The sequence below is a fragment of the Ranitomeya variabilis genome, chromosome 4 (assembly GCF_051348905.1).
Source record: "Ranitomeya variabilis isolate aRanVar5 chromosome 4, aRanVar5.hap1, whole genome shotgun sequence".
Taxonomy (NCBI): Eukaryota; Metazoa; Chordata; class Amphibia; order Anura; family Dendrobatidae; genus Ranitomeya; species Ranitomeya variabilis.
The window spans coordinates 257,714,805-257,736,414 of NC_135235.1; the positions used below are offsets into that span (position 1 = coordinate 257,714,805).

The window sequence follows — 21,610 nt, forward strand, 5'->3', positions numbered from 1 at the left end:
GGTGCAGAAACACTGCAGATCCGCAAGTGATTTACAGTACAATGTAAATCAATGGAAAAAAACCCACTGTGCTGATGGTGCGGAAAATTCCATGCGGAAACGCTGCGGATTAAAAGAAGTAGCATTTCACTTATTTTTTGCAGATCTGCAGCGTTTTTGTACCCATTCCATTATAGAAATCCGCAGGGTTAAAAAAAAAAAAAGCAGTAAATCCGCAACAAAAACGCACAAAATCCGTGCGTTTTCTGCCAAGAGATGCAGAATCCGCACCAGAAATTCCTAAGCCTAATCCGCAACGTGTGCACATAGCCTGATAAGAGAGGACGCGGTGCGGCTGAGGGAGCGCCCAGGTCTCGATATATGGCGACCTCTGCAACACAATCCGGCAGAATACACACAGGCAGAAGCCGCGACAGACACAACATGGCCTGATGTGCATGGTAATGAATAGCTCAGCAACTACAGGCATCCACGTGTCCAGCAACGCACTGAAGGGGTCTGTCCGGCATCCATACCAGATCTGAATCTGCACCCCCCAGTCAGCAGTTTACAGGGGGCACAGCGCCTCATCGCATCACTTCAATCCACTTATCAGTGAAGGTGCTGAATATCGGACCCCCACAAAATATTGGCTGATCCTAATAATAGTCTATGCGTCGTCTCTTCCTGAGATCCCCTTTAAGTGACTCCTGATTTTTATCACTGTATGAAGAAAACTTCTGCAACTTTCTGATGTACTTTGACTTTCAGTTCCTCACCATTTTCTCTGCTTGTGGTCACTGAATGGGAACGTACTTGACTGTTCAGATGCTGAAAACCCATCCTGATAATGTCCTGCTCATACAGCTGCATGGCTGGTAGAAGGAGCTCGGGCACACATGCCGGGCAGCGAGGGCAGGGCGAGGTCCGGACAGGAGTGCAGCAGCTGAACGTGAAAGATCATTTCTCCAAAGAAAGAGAAAGAATACAATTGCAGCTGAGCGTGCGGTGAATGTTACGTAGGACTGACCCTAACACCCTGTATAAGGTCAGTGGTCTCCAGAGAGTCCCTCTCCAGCAGGATGCCATGGCATGCTGGAAGTTGTAGTTTCACAGCAGCTGTAGTCACTGCTGGACTATATAATATTCCTTAATCTTTCAGTCACCAATACAGAGATCAATAGAAGAAAAAAAGGAAAAAAAGTGCAATGCACAAGGCCGCCTGGTCATACATCAGCGATGTCCTCTACATAGAAGGGGCTTCGGAGCCGTCACTGATCAGTCTATGAGGGGCCTACAGATTACAGACTGGACCGTTACCTTGCCAGCAGGCGCCGACTACCAGCTGAGTGTCCAGTTTAGTGGGATGTAGCGGGTAATCCTCCGTCACGGTGAAAGGATCGTATGAAACACCATCGACGTAGAGCGTGACGGTGGGTAAGTCAACGGTCAGGACATAGTGATGCCATTCCTTGTCACAGGCCTGGGGACACAAAAACACGAGCGCGTCATTCATTTCTTATGAATTCCAGGTCCTCTATGAGAAACAAGAAAAAGAAAATGACACAAACCACAAAACTCCGGAATGAAGCGCTGACGACGAAGCGACATTTACAGGAGATGAGAAGATGGGAGGCAAACACAACGTTTCCGTACGTCAGGGAACGTCTGGCTATCCTCAGTACTGTCACCGAGGTTATGTGAAGGGTTTAAAGACAATGTCTGGTCGCAGGAGAAAAATCTGCAGTCAGGCTGCCGAAATGTGACAGCGGGCAACTATGTGGTCACTGCCGAATAGTCTCTCCAGGCCGCTGTCAATACAAAAGGATTGTTGGCAGGAGGCCGCAAGTATGCAAATCACATACATGTCATCACGTGACCGCTCACAAGCACCGGGAATAACGGGGAATCCTGACAGCATGCGCACTACACACTGTCACAATTCAGCACAGTGACTGCAGACTTTACTTCTGAGACCGGACGAGCGCTTTAACCCCTTCCCGACCTGTGACACAGCATATGCGTCATGAAAGTCGGTGCCAATCCGACCTGTGACGCATATGCTGTGTCACAGAATGATCGCGTCCCTGCAGATCGGGTAAAAGGGTTAACTCCAATTTCACCCGATCTGCAGGGACAGGGGGAGTGGTACTTTAGCCCAGGGGGGATGGCTTTGCCCCCAAGTGTCTACGATCGCTCTGATTGGCTGTTGAAAGTGCAACAGCCAATCAGAGCAATTTGTAATATTTCACCTATGAAAAGTGGTGAAATGTTACAATCCAGCCATGGCCGATGCTGCAATATCATCGGCCATGGCTGGAAACCCTGATCTGCCCCCCACCGATCTCCTCCCCAGTCCTCCGTTCTGTGGTCTGCTCCCCTCCGTCCTCCTGTCCGCTCCCTCCGTGCTCTGATCCACCCCCCAGTGCTCCGATCCACCCCCCGTGCCCCCCCCCCTCATACTTACCGAGCCTCCCAGTGTCCGTCCGTCCCCTCCATGGGCGCCGCCATCTTCCAAAATGGCGGGCGCATGAGCAGTGCGCCTGCCGAATCTGCCGGCCGGCAGATTCGTTCCATGTACATTTTGATCACTGTGATAAAACCTATCACAGTGATCAAAATAAAACAAATAGTAAATGACACCCCCCCCCCTTTATCACCCCCATAGGTAGGGACAACAATAAAATAAAGAAAATATTTTTTTTATTTTTTTCCCCACTAGGGTTAGAACTAGGGTTAGGGTTAGGCTATGGCTATGCACATGTATTCTGGTCCTCTGCGGATTTTTCCGCAGCGGATTTGATAAATCCACAGTGCAAAACCGCTGCGGATTTATCGCGGATTCACCGTGGTTTTTCTGCGGATTTCACTGCGGTTTTACAACTGCGGTTTTCTATTGGAGCAGTTGTAAAACCGCTGCGGAATCCGCAGAAAGAAGTGACATGCACAGCGTTTTTTGTTTCCCATAGGTTTACATTGAACTATAAACTCATGGGAAACTGCTGTGGACCCGCAGCTGCGGATCCGCAGCATTTTCCGCAGCGTGTGCACATAGCCTTAGAATTAGGCTATGTGCACACAGCGGATTGGCCGCTGCGGATTGGTAGCAGTTTTCCAACAGGTTTACAGTTCCATGTAAACCTATGGAAAACCAAATCCGCTGTGCCCATGGTGTGGAAAATACCGCGCGGAAACGCTGCGTTGTATTTTCCGCAGCATGTCAATTCTTTGTGCGGATTCCGCAGCGTTTTACACCTGTTCCTCAATAGGAATCCCCAGGTGAAATCCGCACAAAGACCACTGGAAATCCGTGGTAAATCCGCAGGTAAAACGCAGTGCCTTTTACCTGCGGATTTTTCAAAAATGGTGCGGAAAAATTCCACACGAATCCGCAACGTGGGCACATAGGGTTAGGGTTGGAATTAGAGTTAGGATTGGAATTAGGGCTAGGGTTGGAAATAGGGTTAAGATTAGGCTTGTGGTTAGGGTTATGGTTAGGGGTGTGTTGGGGTTAGGGTTGGGATTAGGGTTAGGGGTGTGTTGGGGTGAGGGTTGTGGTTAGGGGTGTGTTGGGGTTAGGGTTATGGCTAGAGTTGGGATTAGGGTTAGGGGTGTGTTGGAGTTAGAATTGAGGGGTTTCCACTGTTTAGGCACATCAGGGGTCTCCAAACGCAACATGGCGCCACCATTGATTCCAGCCAATCTTGTGTTCAAAAAGTCAAATGGTGCTCCCTCCCTTCCGATCCCCGACGTGCGCCCAAACAGTGGTTTACCCCCATATATGGGGTACCAGCATACTCGGGACAAACTGGGCAACAACTATTGGGGTCCAATTTCATCTGTTACCCTTGTGAAAATAAAAAATTGCTTGCTAAAACATCATTTTTGAGAAAAGAAACACCAAGGTTACTTACCGGTAGCCGGTTTTTCCGGAGCCCATGACAGCACACCTGAGAGAGGGATCCGCCCAGTCAGGACAGGAAACCTACTGAAATAAAAGGGCGGTACCTCTCCCTCGCTTCAGTTGGTTTTCCAGAGCATGAGAGGCCCTTTTGGTTAGTACATGGTAATCCATCACCACATTATAAATATAACAAAATACACCCAGCTAAAAAGTGCGCACCAAAGGGTGAAAAAAGAAGGGAGGGAATATACAGGTGCTGTCATGGGCTCCGGAAAAACCGGCTACCGGTAAGTAACCTTGGTGTTTTCCCGTCTCCCATGACAGCACACCTGAGAGATTTTTGGAGAAAGAACCACCTTAGGGAGGGACCACCGCTTGTAGCACCCTTCTACCAAAGGTAAGGTCAGACGAGGAGGATAGATCTAGCCGGTAGTGTCTAAAGAAGGTAGACGGAGAGGACCAGGTAGCGGCTTTACAAATTTGATCTATCGATACCTCTGCTTTTTCAGCCCAGGAAGTAGACACGGCCCTGGTGGAGTGAGCCTTGATGCCATCAGGGATCGGGGCGCCACAGGAAGCATAGGATAATGAAATAGCCTCCCTAATCCACCTAGCAATAGTACCCTTGGATACCCCATATCCTTTCCTACTACCCTGGAAGGCTACGAAAAGGGATTGATCTTTTCTCCACTGATTAGTCAAGGATATGTACTGCACAATAGCCCTCCTCACATCCAGTGTATGAAATTTTGCCTCCCCTGGGTTCCTAGGATTATTACAAAAGGAGGGCAACACAATCTCTTGACTTCTATGAAATTTAAGTACAACCTTTGGAAGGTATGCCGGATCTGGTCTGAGTACTACCCTGTCATCAAAAATTTGCGTGTAAGGAGGGGAGACGGACAGGGCCTGTAAATCACTCACCCTACGGGCTGATGTTAACGCAACCAGGAGTACCGTTTTAAGAGTGAGTATCTTTAATGATGATTCCTGCAGGGGTTCAAATGGACTATTGGTTAGAGCATTTAATACCAGATTTAAATCCCACGGGGGAAGTCTCTGAATTTTTATCGGTCTAGACCTACTACAGGATTTAATAAAGCGGGACACCCATCTATTGGAGGCAAGATTGCAATTATATAAGGCACCTAATGCCGACACCTGGACCTTGAGTGTATTGGTTGCCAACCCCAGTTGTAAACCCGCTTGTAAAAATTCTAAGATGGTACCCACAGGAGCCTTGTCCCCCAAAGGTTGCCCCGAAAAATCCAGAAACTTTTTCCACGTTCTACCATAAATTCTAGATGTTACTGGTTTTCTACTTTTTAATAAGGTGGAAACTAACCCCGGCGAAAACCCCCGCCTACTCAGTAATGCCCTCTCAAATTCCAGGCTGCAAGATGGAAGCCCTTCACCTGAGAGTGGCATATTGGGCCCTGGGTTAGTAGGTCCGGAATCTCTGGTAGGATCCACGGATCGGTTATAGACATTTGTCTCAGGAGGGAGAACCAAGGTCTTTTCGGCCAAAATGGAGCAATCAATATTACTCTCGCTTGCTCCATTCTGATTTTCCTCACTACTGCTGGTATCATTGCTATTGGTGGAAACACATACGCGAGACTGAAATCCCATTGAATCTGCAGGGCATCTACTGCGAAGGGATTCTCCCTCGGGTCTAGTGAACAGAACCTGTCTACCTTCCTGTTGTTTAGAGTGGCAAACAAATCTATCACAGGTAAGCCCCAGGCCTGCACTATCTCTTGAAAGACCCGGGGATTTAAAGACCACTCCCCCTGCCTCAGTGTCTTGCGACTTAGGTAGTCTGCTCTCGAATTCTCGATTCCCCTTATGTGAAGAGCAGAGAGGGATAGCAGGTGGTGTTCTGCTATTTGTAGGAGGACAGACGCTGACTTCATTAGGGAAGGGGATCTCGTCCCCCCTTGGTGGTTGATATATGCCACCACTGCGCGATTGTCCGACATGACCCTGGTATGGTGGCCCTGAATGATGGGAAGGAAGTGTTTCACAGCTCTTTCTACTGCCCATAATTCCCTTAAATTTGACGCTTGTTGTGACTCTAGATGGGACCAAGATCCCTGAACAGAGAGAGTCCCTAAATGAGCTCCCCATCCTGTACCGCTTGCGTCTGTGGTGATGACCTGTTCTATCGGAGTTACCCACTGGACCCCAGATGTTAAATGATTTCTTATGGTCCACCATTTTAGGGAATCCGTTACCCCCAATGAAAGACACAGCTTGCCCTCTAAACGCCCTTTTAACAGTTTTTGCGCCGACAGGACCTCCCACTGTAATAATCTTAGGTGGAATTGAGCCCATCTTACTGCGGGTATACAGGACGTCAGAGAGCCCAGCAAGGACATTGCTTTTCTCAAAGTCATTACAGGGTGTTGAATTGCTGTTTCCACAAGATTTTGGATTTTGACCAGCTTGTTTTCTGGTAGAAGACAAAGCTGACGCCCGGAGTCCAGAACCAGGCCTAGAAAGGACTGAACCGGCTCCGGCGTCAACCTTGATTTGGCAAGATTTATTTTCCACCCCAGCAATTCTAGTGTCGTCATAACCTCTTCTATTTGTGACAGGCAGTGTGCCGCTGAGTTCCCTATTATCAGGAAGTCGTCCAGATATGGAACTATTACCACGTCCCGTGAGCGGAGGAAGGACATGACCTCTGACATCAGCTTGGTAAAAATTCTTGGCGCTATTGACAGGCCGAACGGGAGGGCAGTGTACTGATAGTGCCTGAGACAACCTTGGACATAAACCGCTACCCTTAGGAATTTTTGAAAATCTTGATGAATTGGGACGTGATAATAGGCGTCTTTTAAATCGATAGCTGCCATGAAGCACTGTGGGAACAAGAGTTTTATCGCTGTATTTACAGACTCCATTTTGAAGGAACAGTTTACTACCGATTGATTGAGGCGTTTTAGATTGACGATAGTTCTTAGTGACCCGTCTGGTTTTTTTATCAAAAAAAGAGGGGAATAAAAACCTTTTCCCTGTTCCTTCCACGGGACTTCTATCAAAACACGTTTTGAAACCAGCTCTAGTACCTCTGTTTCCAAGGCTAGCTGCTCTTCCGGGGTTTTTCTTTGGGGTGTTGAAATAAAAGTCCGTCGCGGTGGATAAACAAAATCTATTTTTAGGCCGTCTTTGACCACCATCAGAGCCCAATGAGAGGGGGAGATGTTTACCCAGGCTGGGAAAAAAGATGAAAGCCTCCCCCCTACTGGCCTGGCGTCATTGGGAGGGCTTTTTAGTTGAAGTTGAGGGACCTTTAAACATATATCCACATCCCCTTTTGTCTCTGGAGTCCCAGCCCCTTCTGTCTCCCGGGGGGCGGCCTCTACTAAATTTGCCCCTCCGAAAATAAGGCCTTCTAAAGTCCACTGGAAAGCGAGGAAAACCCTTTTTCCTGTCACCGGCTTTTTCCAGAATGTCCTCCAACTTTTTACCGAAGAGGAAATGGCCATCACAAGGTATAGAACAGAGTCTGTTTTTTGAGGGCAGGTCTCCCGGGCACCCCTTTAACCAGAGAGCACGCCTAGCTGCATTGGATAAACCTGCAGCTCTGGCCGCCAACCTTACGGAATCTGCTGATGAGTCTGCTATAAAGGCGGCCGCCCCTTTAGCCATAGTCACATTAGATAAAATTTCGTCTCTTGGAGCTTTAGATGTCAACTGCTCCTCTATTTGCTGTAGCCAAACAATAAGGGAACGAGACACACAGGTTCCTGCAATTGCAGGTTTCAGAGCGCCTGCGGTTGCTTCCCAGGTGTGTCTTAAGAAACCGTCCGCCTTTTTATCTAAGGGGTCCCTTAATACCCCAGAGTCCTCTAAGGGAAGGGATATCTTTTTAGAAGATTTTGCTACTGCGCCATCAATTTTAGGCACTTTATCCCAAGTCTCTGAATCTTTTTCCTCAAAGGGGTAACGTCTTTTAGAAGCCGAGGGCAGATTACCCGATTTTTCCGGCTTTTTCCATTCTTTGTCAATAAGGGCTTTTATTTTGGAGTTAACGGGAAACGTACGTTTTCTTTTTTCCTCCAACCCTCCGAACATAATGTCCTCCAGGGATTTGGCTGTCTTCTCATCTTTTAGGCCCATAGAAGCTCTAACGGCTTTAACCAGTTTGTCCATGTTTTCGGTAAGAAAGCATGGACGCCCCCCAATATCACTATCTGAAGAGGAGCCAGGGGACTTAGAGGCGGAGGAGCAGGGAGACAATGGATCCTCCTGATATTCCTCTTCAGAATGAGAAACCTCCGACGCGGAAACTGGTTCTGGGTCTCTACTACCCTTTTTCTTAAGGGCCGCTTTAACAGAGCCTTCTACTTCTGCTCTAATTATTGCCCTTAGACTAGAGGCAAAGTCAGGGGTTTCTTCCTGGATGGTTTTTTGAATACAATCTAAGCAAAGACTTTTCTGCCACTGGACTGCCAACGGAGCTCTACAGAGGGCACATTCCTTATTCCTGGTCTTGGAGCTAGCCTTCCTCGGCGCCTGCCAAGTAAACAGAAAATGTAGCCTATTACCACCAGGGTGACATTCACGTAGATCACTCACCACCCGCTGACCACAAACGGTACCGGAATCTGAGGCGGACTAGGAGCACGTGGAACGATTCTTCTGGGGGTAGAATCCTGAGACGACCGACCAGGGCGTTTGCCACTCCTTGCGCTCGAGCGGCTATCTTTTTTGGTACGCTGGTGAGCAGGCGTATCACTTGACAGGGGCTCACGCTGCTGCTGCTGCTGTAAAGGCTGCTGCTGCTGCTGGAGTTCCATACGATCCTCCATGTCTGGAATAGCTGTATGGAAATGAGCGTTGCTCCAGCGTTATTTCTCCCTTAATAAAGGGTACTCGTGCTCTCCACCTCTTCCGGTGACCGTTGCGCTCTTTTTCCTTCCCCTGGATACCGCCGGGTAGCCTGTGGCGTTACCGGCGTTCTCTGCATGGGCGCCGCCATCTTGGATCCGGCGCGCCGGTCTGACGTCACGCGGGCACGCCCACTCCCAGCGTACCTTGCGTGCAACGTCAGCCGCGCATCCGGAAGTGGCCCAGCTAAGGGGGAGAGAGCGGCGTGGCGGACAGAGACCGGCCCCAGGAGTCCGGACTGTGCCGGACCGACGCCCGCACGTGCGCAAGAGCCCTATGGGATCTGCGAACGGCGCTACCGCTCCTGAAGGCCGACATACAGGCGCCCTGCCTGTGCTTCCAGTGCCGGGACAGGAGCGGGTAAGAAGATCTTCTGTTAATAAAATCGAACCGCCGTTCTTCAGCACAAGGGGTTCCCATCAGGACAGGAAACCCAACTGAAGCGAGGGAGAGGTACCGCCCTTTTATTTCAGTAGGTTTCCTGTCCTGACTGGGCGGATCCCTCTCTCAGGTGTGCTGTCATGGGAGACGGGAAAAAATGATTTTTTATTTTCACGGCTCTGCGTTGTAAACTTCTGTGAAGCACTTGGGGGTTCAAAGTGCTCACCACATATCTAGATAAGTTCCTTGGGGGATCTAGTTTCCAAAATGGGGTCACTTGTGGGGGGTTTCTACTGTTAAGCACATCAGGGGCTCTGCAAATGCAACGTGACGCCCGCAGACCATTCCATCAAAGTCTGCATTTCAAAACGTCACTACTTTCCTTCCGAGCCCCGACGTGTGCCCAAACAGTGGTTTACCCCCACATATGGGGTACCAGCATACTCGGGACAAACTGGGCAACAACTTTTGGGGTCCAATTTCTCCTGTTACTCTTGTGAAAATAAAAAATTGGGGGCTAAAAACAGGATTTTTGGTTGCTTACCGTAAAATCTGTTTCTTGGAGCCTCCATTGGGGGACACAGGAACCATGGGTGTATGCTGCTGCCACTAGGAGGCTGACACTATGCAAATAAAAAAGTTAGCTCCTCCTCTGCAGTGTACACCCCACCGACTGGCATTATATTCTTCAGTTAGTGAGAAAGCAGTAGGAGATAATGAACAAGGTTGAAAAACCATAACCACAAACTTGAGAACTGTAAACGTGAGGACAGTCATATAACATATAACAACAGAAACATTGGGAGGGAGCTGTGTCCCCTAATGGAGGCTCCAAGAAACAGATTTTATGGTACGCAACCAAAAATCCTGTTTTCATTATCGCCTCTCATTGAGGGACACAGGAAGCATGGGACGTCCCAAAGCAGTCCCTAGGGCGGGAAAACAGACTTCCATCAGGTCAGGGGACTCACCACTGCCGCCTGCAAGATCCTTCTTCCTAGGCTGGCGTCCGCCGAAGCGTAGGTATGGACCTTGTAAAATTTGGCGAACGTGTGGATGGAAGACCAAGTTGCTGCTTTGCAAAGCTGTAGGGCGGAAGCCCTGTGGCGCACCGCCCAGGAGGCGCCGACTGCCCGGGTAGAGTGAGCCTTAATCCCAGGAGGGGGCACTCTGTTCTTGACCCGGTAAGCCTCCAAAATTGCCATTCTGATCCAGCGAGCAATAGTCGCCTTAGAAGCTGGTTGGCCTCTGCGCGTGCCATCAGGAATGATGAAAAAGGAATCCGTCTTTCGGAAAATGGAGGTTCTATCCAGGTAGATCCTCACTGCCCTGACGAGGTCCAGCTTGTTCAACGATCGCTCCAGAGGATGAGCCGGAGCTGGACAAAAGGAAGGTAGAATGATGTCCTCGTTGAGGTGGAAGGTGGAAACCACCTTAGGAAGAAAAGAAGGTGGAGGTCGGAAGACCACCTTGTCCTGGTGAATGACCAAAAACGGAGGTCGGCAAGACAGAGCCGCCAACTCGGAAACGCGGAGAATAGACGTGATGGCCACAAGAAAAGTCACCTTCCAAGATAGAACTGATAGAGGAATCTCCCTAAGGGGCTCAAAGGGAGAAACCCTCAGAACGTCCAGTACCAGGTTTAAATCCCATGCATCCACAGGGGCCCTGTAAGGCGGGACAGTGTGAGCTACTCCTTGAAGGAAGGTCTTAACCTGTGGCCGAGAAGCTAAAGTCTTCTGAAAGAGGATGGAAAGCGCAGAAACCTGGCCCTTCAGGGAGCTAAGAGCCAGGCCCGAATCCAGTCCTGCCTGAAGGAAGGCCAAAAGAGAAGGCAGGGAAAAGGTCATAGATGGAACGCGGTTGGACTCGCACCAACGGAAGTAAGCCTTCCAGGTACGGTAGTAGATCCTGGAAGACGAAGGCTTCCGAGCCTGAATCATGGTGTGAATCACCCGATCCGAAAGGCCGGATGCTCTTAGAACCGCGGTCTCAACAGCCACGCCGTTAAACTGAGCGACCGAGAATTCGGGTGGCAGATCGGACCCTGAGACAGGAGATCGGGCCTGTCTGGAAGGCGCCAGGGAGCGTCCGCGAGAAGGTTGACGAGCTCTGCGAACCAAGCTCTCCTGGGCCAATCCGGGGCGATCAGGATGACCGGCACCCCTTCCGCTTTGATCTTCTTCAACAGTTTGGGAAGTAAAGGAAGGGGTGGGAACAGGTAGGGCAGCACGAACTGTGACCAAGGAATGGCCAGAGCATCGACGCCCACTGCGAGAGGATCGCGAGACCTGGAGACGAACTGCGGAACCTTCCTGTTGATTCGAGATGCCGTGAGATCCACGTCCGGAGTCCCCCATCGAAGACAAATCTGATGGAAGACCTCCGGATGCAAGGACCATTCCCCTGCCGCGAGACCCTCGCGACTGAGGAAGTCGGCGGCCCAGTTGTCCACGCCGGGAATATGCACCGCGGATATCACCGGAACTGTCGCCTCTGCCCAAAGGAGGATCTTGGATACCTCGGCAAGGGCCAAGGAGCTCCAGGTCCCCCCCTGATGGTTGACATATGCCACGGCCGTGGCGTTGTCCGTCTGGATCCGAACTGGCAGGCCCCTGAGAATCATTTCCCAGTGGCGGAGGGACAGAAAGATGGCCCGAATTTCGAGGACATTGATTGGCAGAGATGACTCCTGCGACGACCAACGGCCCTGGACCGTCAGGTGGCGAAAAACCGCATCCCAGCCGATCAGGCTGGCGTCCGTTGTCACCACCTGCCAGTGAACTGGAAGGAAGGACCTGCCCTGGGAGATGAGAGGTGACATCAGCCACCAGTTGAGAGACCGCCTGACCCGAGAAGAGAGTCGGATCGGCCGATCCAGGGAGAAGACAGACCTGTCCCAATGAGACAGAATGGCTTGCTGAAGGGGTCGCAAATGAAATTGGGCGAAGGGAATCGCTTCCAATGTTGCCACCATCCTCCCCAGAACTCTCATGGCCGATCGGAGGGAGGGACGCCGAGGACCCTGGAGCAAGCGTATGTCCCGACAAAGAGTGGCTCTCTTGTCTTTGGGAAGGAAGACTCTGGTCTGACGAGTGTCGAAGAGCATGCCCAGAAAGATGATGCGCTGAGAAGAAATAAGGCAGGACTTCTTCCGGTTGACCAGCCACCCGAAACGGACCAAGGTGTCGAGAACAATGGACAGGCTTTCGTGAGCCTGAGAAAAGGACGGAGCCTTGATGAGGATGTCGTCGAGGTATGGAAATAGGACCAAGCCTCTGACTCTCAAGATGGCCATCAGTGCCGCCATGATCTTCGTGAACACCCTTGGAGCGGTTGCGAGGCCGAACGGCAGGGCGACGAACTGAAAATGTTCCCGGAGCACTGCAAAGCGCAGGAAACGGTGATGTCCGGGAAATATCGGGACATGGAGGTAGGCGTCCTGGATATCTATTGAGCACAGAAATTCCTGGGCCTCCATGGAAGCAATTACTGAACGAAGGGACTCCATCCTGAAATGTCTCAGACGAACTCTCCTGTTCAGCAATTTGAGGTCCAGAATGGGGCGAACCTTGCCGTCTTTTTTCGGTACCACAAAAAGGTTCGAGTAGAAACCCGTGAACCGTTCTTTTTCTGGGACGGGAACGATTACCCCAGCTTTGAGGAGAGAAGCGATGGCTGCGAAGAAGCCCGGAACTAGAGTGGGATCTCTTGGAGGACGGGATTCGAAGAAACGATCCCGGGGTCGTGAAACGAACTCTATCTTGTATCCCGAGGATACAACTTCCCTGACCCATGCGTCCTCTACTGCGGAAATCCAGACGTCCCTGAAAAAGAGAAGACGGCCACCCAACCTGGGAGTTGGGCTGGAGTCTTGCCGAGAGTCATGCAGAGGTGGATCTTCCAGTCCTGGGCCTGGAGGATCTACCCTGGGAGTAGCGAGGACGTCAGGACGGAGTGGGCCTAAAGGACACCGCCTTCTTCTGTTGACGTGCCTGTGGCCTCTGTTGCTGCTGGGAAAAGGAGCTTGACGCAGCGAAGCGGCGAAAAGGTCGAAACTGCCGTCTAGGAGGGCGACTAGGCTTAGCCTGGGGGAGAAGAGAACTTGTACCCCCGGTGGCGTCCTTAATGATTTGGTCCAGCTGGGAACCAAACAGACGAGAGCAGGGAAGGGCAGACTGGTAAGGGACTTTTTGGAAGATAAGTCCGCCTGCCAGGCCTTGAGCCAAACGGTCCGGCGGATGGCAACAGCATTGCTGGAAGCCTGAGCAGCACAAGACGCGGCATCCAGGGAGGCGGAGACCAGATATTCACCAGCGTGGGAAATCTGGTTGGCAAGCTCCGCTAGTTGCGCGGGAGGCGCCCCGTCCAGGATACCTCGACTGAGATCTTTGGCCCATTTGGAAATGGATTTAGAAACCCAAGTAGAAGCAAAAGCTGGGCATAGCGCCGCCGCAGCCGCTTCAAAGGCTGACTTCGCGAAGGATTCTACGACTCTATCGTTAGAGTCCTTCAGAGATGCTCTGCCGGACAGTGGAAGCACCGTGTTGGTGGACAGCCTGGAAACAGGGGGATCCACCGAGGGAGAGACCGTCCAATTGGCGCTAAGTTCTGGAGGAAAAGGAGATAACACACCCAGGCGTTTACCCCTATGAAAACGTCTGGTCGGGTTCTCTCTCTCTCTGGATAAGATTTCCACGAATTCAGGATGAGGAGCAAAAAACTTGGAAGGTGGTTTGGCCCGTCTAAACGAAACCGCCTGATCTGCGGGTTCCGTAGAGGGATCCTTGATGCCACAGGTTTGGTTTATTGCCCCAATGAGATTCTGGACTATCTGGACCATATCCCTCATGGTGGCGATTTGGTTAGAATCCAGCTCCGAAATATCCTCCGAGGGCGCATCAGAGAAAGCCTCGCCTGACTCAGGGGAGGAGGATCGGGGGGACACCGACCGCAGGGGAGGGCCGCGTGGCGAGATGGAGCGAGAAAAGGACTCAGAACGACATTCCTGTCTGGACCTTTTGTGGCTTATCAAGGAGGGCTCGGGCGGCGGTTCCTGCGACCCGCTGGCAACTGCAGGGGTCTGCAGGGGTAACCGATCCAGTACGGACACCAGGGTTTGAGACACCCGTGTCAAATCGGCCACCGATTGAGACAGAGAGGAGGCCCAGCCTGGGATGGGGGTATCACTCTCGGGCGGATCGGCCGGGGGATCCTGGGCGGTGGGAACAATCGGGTTGCTGCAGGACTGACAGAGCGGAGAGGACTGACCTGAGGGAAGTTTGCTGTTACAGGACGAACATGCAAAGTACTTGACTAAGACAGAAGACTTAGAGGAAGAAGTAGGAGGGCGAGAGCGGCCCCCTTTAGAGTTAGACATTTTGAGAGGTCCCTGAAGAAAATGCCAGCGGGTTAGGGGACAGTGGGGCAGAGGGGAGTGTCAGTCTGCAGTGCAGCTACTCACGGACCCGGTCCTGGGAGATGACCAGTTTGCGGTGGTCTCCGATGAAAAGGTGGAAACTCCTGCCCTGAGGTGCTGTCCACAGAAGAGTGCGCTGGCGAAAGTGCGGGGCGCGCTGCGTGAGCTCCTGCTCCTGAGAAGCGGTCAGGACATACAGACGTTGTCTGGAGGAAGGGGGCGGAGTCAGAGAGGCGCCGGTGGGCAGGACACAGTATGTCGGGTAGGAAAAAGCCCGCCCGCTGAAGCGGAAGTGGGGGAGCGCAAAACGGAAGTAGGCCCCGGCAGAAGGCAAATTAGGAGCCGGCGGCCGAGGAAAGGAGCCGCGGCGCCGGAATAGTGCGCCGGAATAGAGCGCCGCCAGGGACACGGGCGGCGCAGCCGCCTACCAGGCTGTGCCACTGAAAAGTGCCGCAGAGAAAAACCCCCAGCGGCGCCAGAGCCGTGCGCCGCAGGGAGAAGCGGTGCGCCGGCCTGTCAGGGCTGCAGCGCTGGTGTGCCCCATGAAAACCGCGGCAGTGCGCCACGGGAAGAAGCGCGTGGCAGTCTGTGATGACTAACACAGCGCTGGATGGGACCTCTGGAGAAGTCAGACCGCGGCGCCGGAAAAGAGACGGTGCGACAGCCTGTAGGGACCCCGCGACCGATAGAAGGCAGGCTTTGTGCCCTGAGGGGAGATCCGCAGCCAAAGGAAACGCGCCTGTGCGCAATAAATCTGTAAACCTGGGTTGTGCTGCGGCAATCTGTGCAAGCAACTACCAGGTATCTGGGAGCCCCTAGTAAGACCCCCAAACCCCCCCCCCCCTTGATGGGAAATACTTACCTCAAAACCTCCCACGTCGACACTAACCTTAAAAAAGGGGGTGAGACGTCCGGAGAGCTGATGGACGTCCTCGTCTCCTCCAACCGACAGGCTCTGGTGGGCGAGTGGGTGGGGGACGGAGCCAGGACCGTACTTCTAAGCACGCTTGTGTGCTAGGCTCTTGGTCCTGGAGAGGGTTCTATGAGGATACGGGGTGGCAGTACACGCCGTACTCATAGTCCGCTTTGTGGGACTACAGGTGTGACTGTTCACCCTGTATCCCTCCGGAAACCTGAAAAGAAACGACGCACATTGAGGTAGATAAGGGTCTAATGAAAGACCCGTGTTCACCTCCTACTGACACTAAACTAAACTGAAGAGTATAATGCCAGTCGGTGGGGTGTACACTGCAGAGGAGGAGCTAACTTTTTTATTTGCATAGTGTCAGCCTCCTAGTGGCAGCAGCATACACCCATGGTTCCTGTGTCCCCCAATGAGAGGCAATAAAGAAAAATAATTTTTGAGGAAAGAAAAATGATTTTTTATTTTCACGGCTCTGCGTTATAAACTTCTGTGAAGCACTTGTGGGTTTAAAGTGGTCACCGCACATCTAGATTAGTTCCATGGGAGGTCTAGTTTCCAAAATGGGGTCACATGTGGAGGAGCTCCAATGTTTAGGCACACAGGGTCTCTCCAAACGTGACATGGTGTCCTCTAACAATTGGAGCTAATTTTTCATTCAAAAAGTCAAATGGCGCTCCTTCCCTTCCGAGCCCTGCCGTGTGCCCAACCAGTGGTTTACCCCCACATGTGAGGTATCGGTGTACTCAGGAGAAATTGCCCAATAAATTTTAGGATCCATTTTATCCTGTTGCCCATGTGGAAATGAACAAATTGAGACTAAGAAATTTTTTGTGAAAAAAAAAGTACTTTTTCATTTTTACGGATCAATTTCTGAAGCACCTGGGGGTTCAAAGTGCTCACTATGCATCTAGATAAGTTCCTTGCGGGGTCTAGTTTCCAAAATGGGGTCACATGTGGGGGAGCTACAATGTTTAGGAACACAGGGGCTCTCCAAACGCGACATGGTGTCCGCTAACGATTGGAGCTAATTTTTCATTCAAAAAGTCAAATGGCGCTCCTTCCCTTCCAAGCCCTGCCGTGTGCCCAAACAGTGGTTTGTGACCACATATGAGGTATCGGTGTACTCAGGAGAAATTGCCTAACACATTTTAGGATCCATTTTATCTTGTTGCCCATGTGGAAATGAACAAATTGAGGCTAAAAGAAATTTTTTGTGAAAAAAAAGTACTTTTTCATTTTTACGGATCAATTTGTGAAGCATTTGGGGGTTCAAAGTGCTCACTATGCATCTAGATAAGTTCCTTGGGGGGTGTCTAGTTTCCAAAATGGGGTTACTTGTGGGGGAGCTCCAATGTTTAGGCACACAGGGGCTCTCCAAACGCGACATGGTGTCTGCTAAAGATTGGAGCCAATTTTTCATTGAAAAAGTCAAATGGCGCACTTTCCCTTCCGAGCCCTGTCGTGCGCCCAAACAGTGGTTCCCCCCACATATGGGGTATCGGCGTACTCAGGACAAATTGTACAATAACTTTTGGGGTCCAGTTTCTCTTTTTACCCATGGGAAAATAAAAAAATTGTTGCTAAAAGATCATTTTTGTGACTAAAAAGTTAAATGTTCATTTTTTCCTTCCATGTTGCTTCTGCTGCTGTGAAGCACCTGAAGGGTTAATAAACTTCTTGAATGTAGTTTTAAGCACCTTGAGGGGTGCAGTTTTTAGAATGGTTTCACTTTTGGTTATTTTCAGCCATATAGACCCCTCAAACTGACTTCAAATGTGAGGTGGTCCCTAAAAAAAATGGTTTTGTAAATTTTGCTGTAAAAATGAGAAATCGCTGGTCAAATTTTAACCCTTATAACTTCCTAGCAAAAAAAAAATGTGGTTTCCAAAATTGTGCTGATGTAAAGTAGATATGTGGGTAATGTTATTTATTAACTATTTTGTGTCACATAACTCTCTCGTTTAACAGAATAAAAATTCAAAATTTGAAAATTGCGAAATTTTCAAAATTTTAGCCAAATTTCCATTTTTTTCACAAATAAACACAAAAATTATCGACCTAAATTTACCACTAACGTGAAGCCCAATATGTCACGAAAAACCAATCTCAGAACCGCTAGGATCCGTTGACGCGTTCCTGAGTTATTACCTCATAAAGGGACACTGGTCAGAATTGCAAAAAACGGCCAGGTCATTAAGGTCAAAATAGGCTGGGTCATGAAGGGGTTAACTACCAACTTCACACTTTTTATGTCTCTTTACATTTCATCAGCCATAACTAACTTTTATTCTTTTTTTTATTATGTATTACTATTTACCATCGCAATGGCCTGGGTCACTAACATATAAGCTTAGAGTATAAAAAATTTTTTTAAAAAAAAGCTTCGACCCACAAGGTTAACTACACAGGGTCACCTTAACTTGATCGGAGGATGGGGGGAGGATTGGGGGTAAGGGAATCCTTTAATCACACTTAATAGAGGCAATCAAAAGGGGTTTTTGGGGTCTTCTACCATTACAGCCGGAGCCTGGGGATAATCAGCCGAGCACGGCTCTAGTGCTGCACAGGTCACTTATGCAGGACTTTTCCTACTTCACCACGGGTTTTGTGATGCTTTAGAATTGGGACCCTAAACGGCTGCCGTGAAAAGGCCCATTGGCCGCAGTTATCAAAGCCAAATGTTGAGAAAAATATGATCGGTCAGATGTCAATCTTCAATGCAGGAAAAACAGAGCGGTACGAGAATGTCTTCAGAGAACCAAAAACTAGAGTGACCTCCAGGCCCGCTGCGGATATTGGCTCCATTGGGACAGGTACAGCGGGCACCAGGAGGGCAGAACGGTCCGGCATCTGGTTACACTGAAGACATGAAGTCTAGAACGGTACAAGCTGATCATACTAAGGAGAGGCACAAGGTCACACAGCCTTCTGACTGCAGCCCCCCGGGGCGGATAGTATAACCACCAGCATCGAAGGGCTTCAGTAGTGAAAATATCAGAAGCAGGCAGAGATACGCAATGTACTGCTGCCATTCTGTACAGTCAGCGCGAACAGGGGGGCAAGAAAGACTTCACCTCCTATAGCTGTGTCCCCCAGCAAGCATGCAAATTGTTCTTTTATGTCGTTACCCACTAATTGGAGCTGAGAATTTCCTTTAACTTTAGGTAACCTGAGAATCCTGCCTTTTTGGTTACGTAACGCTTCAGTTTAGCAGTGAATGCAATCTCCTAATTGTACCCTGGCTGTGGGAGAGTTTGCACTGCACACAGGTGTCAGCGGTGATTGAGTAGCTCTGCAGGGGTCCGCAGCCCCTCTAAATATTGACAAAGAGCCTCTTGAGCTGACACTAAATTCCTGGCATTTCCCCTCGGAGCTGCGCTCTGCAATGTCACAGTGAGGCTATAAGTGTTTATAGGAAATCATGTTTGCTGCGCAGTAACAAGCGACCCGCGCTGCCCACCGCAATCTGCTCCAGAAGCAGCGACAACTGAGGAGAGATCCGCAACGCTAAGTCTGGAAAGAGATCGGATTTGTAGTTAGTTTTCTTTCTTCGGTCTTAAAATTTCAGAAAATGACAAATTTAGAGAAGAAAACTAGACACACAGAATTCATGCAGGAATTGCGTCTATGAGTTGCAGTAGCGATCGGATGACGGCGTAGTTCCTGCTTTTCTTCCTTCACAAATTAGACGTTTCCGGCTGTCCGGCAGATCCCCCCTCAGCTAATAGAAGTCATTTTAGCTATTAACATCATCTCCAGGGATTCGTCTTGGAGTGATCCAATAATACATTGCATCATGTGCATCTAGACTAGTGAATGTGTCCTCGGGCCGCACATTACACACCTCGCACACGTGGCGGCATCCACATCGCTCCCATCTGTGCAGAGGATCTGCGCGGTGCAGAACAAGACATAACAAAGCCCCGTACCTGGTTTAACTTCCAGTGAAACTCTGCGGGTTTGTACGATTTCTCCTCGGTGGGTTCTTGTCGGAACAGGAATCCCAGCTTGCAGTTGTGAACGTAGAGAGAGTAATGGTGTCGATTCATATCTAGGCAGGAAGCAGAAGACAAATGATCAGTGAACAGCGAGGAGCGAGTCCGTGACCGGTCCCAAATCCTGTAAGACCATACTGCACATCAGCTGAGAGCGTCACTGTCAGGACAGGTTCATTCACAATTATTTTTTATTAAAAAAAACCATGAAGGGATCTTATAAATGAAATTAAAAAAAATTTGCTCCCCCCATCCAACATCCAAAATGGTGATTAGTCACGTTTCTAATTCTACGGATAAGCAGAACGAGCGAGAAGCGAGCGTTACCGGATGTCAATCAGAACATGGCGAGCATCGTATATGTGTGTACAGTGTATGGTCAACTACGATCGCCGGCCCCCGCACAGCCTGCGTTACTGTCAACAGCATGTTCCCTGCTGACACAATGGGATGTGCTGCTGACACGATGGGATGTGCTGCTGACAATTAGTGACTTTTCTGTCTACATGAAAGATGCAATCTGCTGGCAAATGACGACTTGTTTGTGGCTCATCTCTGGGTACGTTTACAGGGGTGATGATCGGGAAGGAGCGCTCCAGTGAATACTCATCATGAGCCCATGTGAAAAGGCCCTAAATAACCTGACATAGGAAACACTAATTTCCCCTTTTATCAATAAACCCCATTTTGCAGCAGTTTTACAGCGACTCCTTGTGCACTAAATACAGTGGGGCAAAAAAGTATTTAGTCAGTCAGCAATAGTGCAAGTTCCACCACTTAAAAAGATGAGAGGCGTCTGTAATTTACATCATAGGTAGACCTCAACTATGGGAGACAAACTGAGAAATAAAAATCCAGAAAATCACATTGTCTGTTTTTTTATCATTTTATTTGCATATTATGGTGGAAAATAAGTATTTGGTCAGAAACAAAATTTCATCTCAATACTTTGTAATATATCCTTTGTTGGCAATGACAGAGGTCAAACGTTTTCTGTAAGTCTTCACAAGGTTGCCACACACTGTTGTTGGTATGTTGGCCCATTCCTCCATGCAGATCTCCTCTAGAGCAGTGATGTTTTTGGCTTTTCGCTTGGCAACACGGACTTTCAACTCCCTCCAAAGGTTTTCTATAGGGTTGAGATCTGGAGACTGGCTAGGCCACTCCAGGACCTTGAAATGCTTCTTACGAAGCCACTCCTTCGTTGCCCTGGCGGTGTGCTTTGGATCATTGTCATGTTGAAAGACCCAGCCACGTTTCAACTTCAATGCCCTTGCTGATGGAAGGAGGTTTGCACTCAAAATCTCACGATACATGGCCCCATTCATTCTTTCATGTACCCGGATCAGTCGTCCTGGCCCCTTTGCAGAGAAACAGCCCCAAAGCATGATGTTTCCACCACCATGCTTTACAGTAGGTATGGTGTTTGATGGATGCAACTCAGTATTCTTTTTCCTCCAAACACGACAAGTTGTGTTTCTACCAAACAGTTCCAGTTTGGTTTCATCAGACCATAGGACATTCTCCCAAAACTCCTCTGGATCATCCAAATGCTCTCTAGCAAACTTCAGACGGGCCCGGACATGTACTGGCTTAAGCAGTGGGACACGTCTGGCACTGCAGGATCTGAGTCCATGGTGGCGTAGTGTGTTACTTATGGTAGGCCTTGTTACATTGGTCCCAGCTCTCTGCAGTTCATTCACTAGATCCCCCCGCATGGTTCTGGGATTTTTGCTCACCGTTCTTGTGATCATTCTGACCCCACGGGGTGGGATTTTGCGTGGAGCCCCAGATCGAGGGAGATTATCAGTGGTCTTGAATGTCTTCCATTTTCTAATTATTGCTCCCACTGTTGATTTCTTCACTCCAAGCTGGTTGGCTATTGCAGATTCAGTCTTCCCAGCCTGGTGCAGGGCTACCATTTTGTTTCTGGTGTCCTTTGACAGCTCTTTGGTCTTCACCATAGTGGAGTTTGGAGTCAGACTGTTTGAGGGTGTGCACAGGTGTCTTTTTATACTGATAACAAGTTTAAACAGGTGCCATTACTACAGGTAATGAGTGGAGGAAAGAGGAGACTCTTAAAGAAGAAGTTACAGGTCTGTGAGAGC

At 49.7% G+C, this 21,610-nt stretch overlaps 1 protein-coding gene across 4 annotated transcripts in view; it reads right to left on the reverse strand.

Moving 5' to 3' along the window:
* CLSTN1 (calsyntenin 1) overlaps positions 1-21,610 on the reverse strand; it is a 105,306-nt gene that overhangs the window by 23,105 nt on the left and 60,591 nt on the right. For all 4 annotated transcript variants that reach the window (XM_077249644.1, XM_077249642.1, XM_077249643.1 and 1 more), the window contains 2 exons: positions 19,437-19,558; positions 1,300-1,462 (listed from right to left, as the gene is read on the reverse strand). In XM_077249644.1, the coding sequence (XP_077105759.1) occupies positions 1,300-1,462; positions 19,437-19,558 (285 nt within the window). The remainder of the gene's footprint in view (positions 1-1,299; positions 1,463-19,436; positions 19,559-21,610) is intronic.